Here is a 9,226-nt window from a genome sequence, read left to right as displayed (position 1 = left end):
TTAAAGTATCATTGTGCAGTTTAAACATGCATTTAAAAAATTGATTAGAAATTAGCAGAACAATCAAATATTGAATGCAAAATGAGTTAAATTAGTAATAGCAAGATAAAGGAAAAGTTCTGCAAACCACATTTCAAAAAGATGGTTGTGGAATAAAAATAAGCTCAATAGTTTCCCCACTACAAAAAGTTCACATACAAGTATTTCACAACAGATTTTATTTTCTGCACACAAGATGTATCTGCTTTACTGACCTTAACATTATGTATGTTTTCAAAGGCAAATACAGACAAATTAGAAAAAAACCCTACTAGACCTTTCTGTTACTCCAAATAATGTGTTAATTTCTCAGAAGGAGGAATATAAATATAAAAATATCAAGGAAAAGCAAAGATGTTTTAAGTCTTAATTACGAAAAGAAACATAGCCTGATCACCGTAGCATGAACTTAGGAGTTGAGAAACAGAGGTGTCACAGTATGACTTTCTGCAGGTCACCTTGAGAATACTGAATGAATATAGTTCTGCAAATCAGACACTTGGCTGTTCTGTGCAGCTGTGAAATAGGTGAGGTATTTTTTAGGATTTCATGAATTTTAGTTCATTTAGTAGCTTCTGCCAGTGAAATGCATTGTTAGGCAATGAAGAACTCTCCCTGCAGTATAGTGTGATCATACTACATCAGAAAGGCTTTTATCTCAGGGTTAAATCATCATGTTAAAAACATCAATCTTGACTACAGGGCAATGCCTAGCTATATTCCCCAGCTGCAAATCAATCCACAAACTGTATATCAGTAGGAAACCCTCTGTTAATTCCCCATAGCATGGCTCTGAACTGATAATTAGGGACTGAGTACTTTGGGTAATCAGGTACTTTGGCAGGGCTCCTGTTTCCTTGAAGGGATAGCTCCAAGGACACACCACCTCTGCCATCAGCCCTTCACGTCTCTCCCAGCTGTTGGTTCAATGCAGGTGCATTGCCTTGTACTTACCCACTTGACTGCAATTGCAGGTTGATGATCTGTTCCCTTTTTCAACAAAGGGACTGTTAACTTCTACTATGCAAAGTGTTCTGGGTATACCTGTGAGTGTTTTTAATAACAGCAGCTAGAATGAGTATCATAGTGGAACTACCCACTTTTCCTGCTTATGTAAAGATACTGAAGTCATCTGGAAAATACTGTTCTTACTGTGGGGCAAATTACTCAGCTCCCTTTTAGCAATACATTTTTCTGACTGTAACATGGGGTATTAGATAGAGATCAGTATGCAGGACAAATTAACCAAAGCCTGAACAGCTAGAATGAACAAGAATCCTTATGTGGATTTGCTGACTGAGCAGCACCTTCACAAACAGAACTGGCAACCACATTTGCTATCATTGAGAAGAAACTTCTTACATGTTGGCTTTTTTTTTAATGATAGATTTTTATTACATTTCCAGATGACATTATTAACCCACGTAAACAGGAATTTGACTTTGCACATAATAGAAAGTGTAAACAGAAATTTAAGCAGCAGTATATGCTCACTTCTTCAATGGGAACCCAGCACTCGCCTTCTACATAAAAAGTCCTGTTGTTTTCAATTTGCACTTCCATTCTGAACCATTTGTAGATACTCCTTGTGTAGCTTTTCTTGGGTTTCATAAAGTTTCTTTAGCTTCTTAATTTGTCCTTTGCTAAGTTCTTTGCCTTCTGTATCATGGGTGGGAAATCCCTGAAATATAAAGAGGGAAAAAGAGTCAAAAAAAAAAAAAAAGAGTATTTAAGATAAGTTCTTGGACTGCTTTTGTTCTCTATGGAATCATGTTTTAATAAGATAGGGAGATAATGTCATAATGACAGGCTGTCAGGAAGGGGTGTATCTTGACTAATTTTAGTCACCTAGAAGTTTGACAGCTAACTTTGACTATTTCTGAATGTTCCTTTCCTAGCAAAATAAGAGGCATAAGGGTGTATTTATCTTCTGTCCTGAACCATGTAAGGGAAGCTTAGACCACTAACTTCTAGGTGGTTTTAGTTAAGAGAATAATGACTAATTCCTGAACAGATGGTTAAAATAATATTTTAATCATACTAGCAGATTGAATTCAAGGTTTAAAGCAAAAGCAGTAATATATTTATATTCTTGATGGAGAAAGTATGATCAGCATTTTTATGGACATTCTCCTTGCCTTGTAGGGGTATTTTCCAGTATTTATCCTCTCCATTCTGACTTGTCCCCATGACTTGAATTTGTGTAGGTGAAAGGGAGAGGCAGAAGCAGGATCAATGACCCAAATGAAGTAGAAGTGAAGAAACAGTGCTTTATGTTTTCCAAGTAACCCTTTTATCTCCAAGGGGAACAATCAAGAGCAAAGTTACGCATACAGCCCCTTCAGAGAGCCTTTGCCAGGAGAGAGCAAAACAGTGGGCACAAGGGAACAGGGAACACAGGACCTCTCCAAAAATATCAGTTCTGGAAGAGCTGGGGAGTTTGTACTTGCAAATGAATACCCTGCCTTGCACCAGAGTAATAAGTCTGTGAATGAACATCATACACATTCCTACCCACAATATGTATTTTGCTTTGCAGTAAGGGGAGCCAAAGGAAATGTAAAATGAATGTACAAAGGACTGTAGAATGAAAACACCCTTGAAATGATGGCTAACAGAGACTTTGCTCCCCAGTGCACAATAAAATTCATATATCACATTTTCCTTCTCTCCTTCCCTCTTCTTGCTACAATAATAGCAGTGCCCTGGAGGTTTGGAACAAGATTGCTATAAACATGTACAAATAAGTATGCACAACTGGGGGAGGAAAACCCCTCCCTATATGAAGAGAAGTCTCTTACATTTTCATCAAACATGGAATATTTGTCAAGTTCCAATTTAAACATTTCATGTGGTGGAATCTTCATTTTTTCCAGTTTTGCTGCCTGTAATATAAAACATGCATTAACATCACAGTTAATTACTGACAACCTGTCACATATGTAAAAGGAAACGTACATTATAATTTCAAAATCAAGGGGCATTCAATTCATAATTGTTTATTATGTGAAAAGAAACCTGGAGTGAGGAACAACTCAGTAGGTTTAGCAGTGCTTGTCTGAGGGAAAAACTGTTTAAACCTGTAGAGAACCACTTTATAAAACAGATACATTGCAGAAACTCAAAATAATTTGCTTATAAACTCCAAAAACAACATCTGAGTCTGGCTAACTTGGTTCTTTAGTCAACACAAAGTGAATAGCTGCTATCATAAACATATTCAGCAATTAACTCACTGCAAAGGGGAACCACCTTTCCAAGTTTCTTGCTGACAAGCTAAGGTTTTAATGCAGGTCACAGAAGAATCAGATGCAGTAACTGTACTGAAAACAAACTGAACTCTCCCTTGTCTGTAAACAAGCACATCTCAGAATCTTTTCCATGTAATTTTTGTCCTATGCCGGGGAATAACCATTATCAAAAAATGAAAAAAGGTACTTGGAATTTGTGGCTGATAAATGCTATTTATCTTGTTTTATTTTTGTATGTGGTGCTCTCTAAAAGTTTTCGTCCTCTTATAACACAGGAATGTATTTCCTGTACTGTTAAAATCATCAGCATGGCAAACAATATTTTTTCTTATGAGTTCATCTCCTCTGTCCACTCCCCGTCCAAAGCCCAAAATCTTTGAGCTATGTGAATTTCAATCACAGAGAAAAAACATTTCTCTGCTCAATCATAAGGAACAGGGGATTTCTTACAGAGAAAAAGAAAAAAAAAGGGGAAAAAGAAACCCTTTCACATATACCTATGATAATAGAAAGGGAATAAAATAATAAACAACACAAGCAAAATCATCTCTAACACTAACAAGCATGTAAGATGCTACTTTGTCAACTAGGTAATACTATTTACAGACTGAAATTTAAGTGCTACAAGTTCTTCTGTAATAAGTTTTTGCAGGCTTTAATTGTGTTTTCAAAAATGGCTTCTTTATCAGAATTGAAACTCCAAGCCTGAACTGCAAGCCAAAGGCATTCTGAGCAGGAAATTGTAAACAAAAAAAGAAGCAATGGGGACCTGGTCAAGGCTGGGCAGAGAGCCTGTGTTCTAATGGTCCTTCCTGCACGTGACCACTGCTGCCTACACTTTCCTTCAAAATGAGGTTACTTACTTCCTGCTGTTGTTTTTTCCTGGCTGCTTCTTCTTTCTTCCTTTTTTTCTCTTCTTCTATCTGTGAGAGGCAGTATTAGTGAGTAAAAGGTAAGGCACTATTCCATTTGGTTGTTTTCTACAAACCTGAGCCAGCTCCCCTGGGTATCTAATTACAGACAGAACTGGCAGCATGACCTGCAGCAAACTCACCATGCCTTATAATTAGGATTGTCTGATACTTCCCACTGTATGACTTTGATTTCTTTTGCTTTTATTCACAGTTAAACCAGTTCTAACTGTTCAGAATGCATTTTGCATGCAAAATGGATACCTATAATAGAATACCTAAAATAAATTGTCCTCTCATTTTAGGGGGAAAACTGTTTTGCAAATGACTTTTAAAAAAGACTGTATTTCAATGATATTTTAAGCTCTTGCCTCAAAATGTAAAGATATCACAGTTCCTCAAGCAGCAGTTGTATCACTTGATGTTCCTAGGGAAACAACTATCTAAATTTAGCCAACTTGCTAAAAATCCCATCTTGCACTTGCCTGGGAGAGACCTGTCAGTTCTCTAAGTGTTCTGCCAGAACTGAACATAATGCTGTTGCCAGGGAAAAGGGACTCTGGCTGCAGTTCCTACCCAGCAGCATTAAACAAACTGCCTTCAAACTGATGAAAACATCTGGAATTGACTAAAATGACTTCTCCCTTTTCTAAAAAACATCAACATGGAAGGAGAAATGTTGGAAAGTCTTTCATAGATTTCTAGTCATGATAGAATTTTATTATTTGGTAAAATTGAAGATGGACATATGAAGTGTTACTTTTAAATATTACAAAGTCAAATATTAATACTAGGAAGTGCCTAAAGCAGGGGATCTGTACCGACCTTGTGCATGTGAATTTAAATTCACAAGCTTTACAGAGCAACATGAATTCTTGTCCCCACATCCTGAATATCTCACTAATCCATACTATATTAATTAAGATTTAGCCAGTACATTTTTTCCTCACCTATCAGATGAATACAGATTAGTTCTATGGAAAATGTTGACTTCATTTGTACAAACAAAAGAAGTCTGAATTATCTCTCTGGAAGAAAAGTTGCAATGAGAAGCTAAGACAGTTTGAATGCAATATTGAACATGCCTTATTATATGAAGATCTTAAAAAGCAATGAAATAAAAAATCTTTGTATGGGACCTAGTGAATACCTCAAAGTTTTCAAGAAGCTGTTTCAAAAAATTGTTTTTTTCCAACACACTTAAATTTTTTGTATCAATTCTCTTATGTCATCTTCTGTGTTGCTAGTCTATGATTTTTCTTATGAATTATCAAAGAAATGTAAAAACATCCATAGCTTACACATTACTTTCAATTTTAAAAATATAGGATGCTTAAAATAATTACCTTTTTCTTTTCTTCTCTTTCTTTCAATAATGTGTCCTTATCCACTAATTTAACCACAGTTGGAAGTCCTGAAGAAGCAAAAAGAGATGGATTAATTTCTTGATTAGCCAAAGATAAATGTATTCATCCTGTGATAATTGTTTTATTTTTGCATGCTAAATGCAAATACAACTCAGTGGCTACTCAAAAGTGACTAAGAAATTAGGTGCTACACAAAAAGGTGAAAAATATTGCAATGTATGTTTTTTTATTCTGTACATGTATTCCAATATACAGCTGTATAATACATATTAATATATATACACTATTATACATGATACATATTATGTGCTATTATATATAGTACATATTATACATATACATATATATAATATATATATGGTGCACATATGATATGCCATAGCTCTGCAATACTTGAGTTTACTGAATTATTCTAAATTTGTTTTCCCACTTCTTAGGAAAACATCATGATTATAAAAACAGATCCTACAAATTTTCAGGAGATAACTGGGTACCTTCATGATCTTCAAATCGAACTCCAAGTTCAGGCAGGATGTCATCCCGAAGAGCATCACTCAACTGCAGCACTTCAGTTACTACAGAGCATGAAAAATACTTTTAGTGAAGTAAAATTTGGCCAAAGTATAGTTTTGTACAGCTACATAGTTACTTCAGTGCAATTAAGAAATTGCCACTCTCACACAGAGAGAGAAAGGTCTTTTCTTTTAATGTGATAACTAAGTCCTGCCTTATTGCAGCCACATAAAAAAGCAGCATATTTCTTTGCAGGGACTTGAAAATCATAACTGTCTTCCAAGATACCCTCACTGCTCCTGAAGAAGAACAGAAAGAAAATCCAAGGCAATTCAGAAATGATGCAACCATTCTGCCAGGTATGGTGGAAGGGTATATGACTCAGGAAGATCCTAATGGTTACTATAGGATGTGCAATAAGAAAGGTTAAAAACTTAATTTTAGAAAATCACAAATTAACATATCCTGTGCTAAATCTAACACTGCCCTTTGAAGGACTATGATTTTGTTGATTTGTCAGAGGAGCTGTAATCCCAACACCCTCTTTATATTTCAAGCAATCTATTTACAGCAGAACAGAGAATTTTGGTTTAGCTTTCTGTGTGGTGACCAGGACATCACAGCTAATTATTTTTTTTCCCTTTGCAAACTTACCAAAGAGCCTTTGATGACAGCAAAGTACAAGAATTTAAGATTTAGCTGAAATATATGCTATTTTAAGGGGAAAACAAATCTTCATACAAGATAATTTTTGGATAAGAAATTGTATCAGTTGAGAAGCAGCACAACAGTTAAGAGGGATTAAATTCATCAAAGAGGCCCAGTATGCTGCTGTTGTGAATTGTGGCATTTTTCATAGGCAGTCTGGTATTTAGGAAGAACACTTAGCAAATATAACAAGACAGATACTTGAGTTAGATGAGCTTATAATGAGCCGGTGTTTTCCCTTTCAGCAATTCTTAGCTGGTTAAACCCAAGAGGTACTCAGGGTCTCAAGGTTATTATTTCAGGGAGTGGAAGCTTCCATCCAGGTAGCTTCCTTAACACTGCACATTCTGGTAGATACAAGTACCATCCCTGAGCCTTCATCTCTCCCACAGCTCTCAGAGAGCTGCCAGTGAACAGCACTGACTATCCTAAAACCATGAGAAGGAGCACCCTGTTTCAGGGCATGGCTGTGCTCTGTGGCTCTCTTTGCACAGGAAACCACTGCAGTGCACAGAACATCTTCTGTTCTGCTGTAAACTGAGTCCTTGTTTCTCTGATCCACAGCAGTGACACACAGTGAGCCACGGTCATGTCTGATGCACCTCTAAATCAGCCATTAGGTAAACCAGGGATCAGATTCCCTCACTGGCTGTTGATACTAAAAGGTGTTTGCTTATCAAGAAACACTACTTATTCACCAGAACAGCATCTGCACAGTTACAGATGTTCACTTATCTAAAATCATGAATAATTGAAAGCTGAAGAAGAAGAAATCCATCAAGGAGAAATGTATAACGAAACATATTCTTTTTGAGAGTACACATGCTCTGATCAATTCTATCATGCAGAGGAGTCAGCACCACACTTCTTAAAGCTGAGATGTGCCTGTTCTTTGCATGTGGCATCTCCAGAGCAAATATGTTTAGGATTGGGTAGGGGGTTGTTTGTGGGTTGCCTCAGGACATAAGGAGGCTCTCATTGAGGACAGTGACCAGGAAACCAGTGGGACAAATGCCTTATCACCAGTGCCCACCAACACCCCAGCAGATGGACACTCCTTGGGCCTGTGACTATTCCCCAGACCTCTTCACATTTTCTGTGAATTTCAAGCCAAAGAGCATCAGATGTGAAACAGATGCTGAGATGTTGTGAATGAGAACACTGTGATGGGAAGGAAAAAGAAGAGCTTGAAAAACATCTAGAGAATGCTGGATATAAAGACTGGCAGCAAAAGACAAGAGCAGGCAATGCTACAATGAGAGAGTTCGTCCCAGTTCCGGTCAACTCCTGACATATTTGGAAGAGGGCAGAAGGTGCAGTGGGCACTGTGAGAATTACTAAGTCCATATTTGAATGCTACCCATTCTGGATGATGTAACATTTTTGCAGAGTACATACATTTTGATTATTATTAAAAACCATAGCTTTAAAAATGGCTATTCTGTGAAATGTTTTGTAGACACATTTTGAAAGTGCATGTGTGTGGATGGGAAAATTTGTAATAGAGGTTTACAGAGCCACATGTTTTTTATTTAACATCTGAGAATACTTAAAGCAATACTGATTGTTTTAAATAATATCTAACACAACCCTGCCAGCAACAGGCTATGATGGGGAAACTCCCTATGCCTATAGCCATGCAGAGGCAATATCCCCAGCCACTAATCAGAACAACTTTTACAGTAATTTAATGCTTCCTGCAAGCAAGAATTTAATAGGGGAAGGGAAAGAAATCTGTAGTATGTCAGTGCAGGTCCTGCCAACCACCACTCAGCTTCAACATATCATATAGTTTAAAAGAAAGGTGCCTCCCTGGTCAAATTGTGGAGTGCTCCATACCCCAACCAAGCAGCCACTAGATCCAGTTTGATTCTCACTGTCCAGTGTATTTCAGGCAAAAAATCACTGCCTTCCAAGCAGGAAACTCAAGTGCCAGTAAGCACTTGAGCCAAGTGTGTTCTAAAAATGATCTCTGTGATATTTAAACCTTACCACTGCTAAAAGCAATGATCAATTTAGCTCAACCATCATAAAGCAAGGGGAAAAAAAAAGCTTCATATGAAGAAGTATGTTAAATACTAAAAGACTAAAGCTCACATTTTTGGCTGAGGATATACACACAAACTTCTTGAATTAATTCAAGTTACAGAAAATATTTACTATTGGAACTATTGGAACTTATTACTAAGCCTGTTTCTCAGCATCAATTAGGCCTATAAGAGTTTGACAATAATAACAGAGTAGTTACATTAGCAAATACAGTTTGTGCTTTTAATGTAAACTTATCAGCTTTGGAAGAACTCCAAACAGTAGCAGAATGAGAGTTCAGAGTCTTTTCCAGCTGAATAGGTTACCAAACACCACAAGTAATTTTTTGTTTCTGGGTAATATATGGGTTACTCGTATGTTTTATGTATATAAAAAACATGCCCTGTTT

At 36.7% G+C, this 9,226-nt stretch overlaps 1 protein-coding gene across 2 annotated transcripts in view; it reads right to left on the bottom strand.

Annotated features, from left to right (window-relative positions):
- Positions 1-203: 203 nt before the first annotated feature.
- The window catches only part of CARS1 (cysteinyl-tRNA synthetase 1), a 33,224-nt gene continuing 24,201 nt past the window's right edge, over positions 204-9,226 (bottom strand). For both annotated transcript variants that reach the window (XM_063158632.1, XM_063158633.1), the window contains 5 exons: positions 6,063-6,143; positions 5,548-5,615; positions 4,154-4,213; positions 2,841-2,924; positions 204-1,720 (listed from right to left, as the gene is read on the bottom strand). In XM_063158632.1, coding sequence (XP_063014702.1) covers positions 1,586-1,720; positions 2,841-2,924; positions 4,154-4,213; positions 5,548-5,615; positions 6,063-6,143 — 428 coding nt within the window. In that variant the 3' untranslated portion in view covers positions 204-1,585. The remainder of the gene's footprint in view (positions 1,721-2,840; positions 2,925-4,153; positions 4,214-5,547; positions 5,616-6,062; positions 6,144-9,226) is intronic.

The sequence above is a fragment of the Melospiza melodia genome, chromosome 6 (assembly GCF_035770615.1).
Source record: "Melospiza melodia melodia isolate bMelMel2 chromosome 6, bMelMel2.pri, whole genome shotgun sequence".
NCBI classification, from domain to species: domain Eukaryota; kingdom Metazoa; phylum Chordata; class Aves; order Passeriformes; family Passerellidae; genus Melospiza; species Melospiza melodia.
This window is presented reverse-complemented; position numbering and strand designations above follow the sequence as displayed.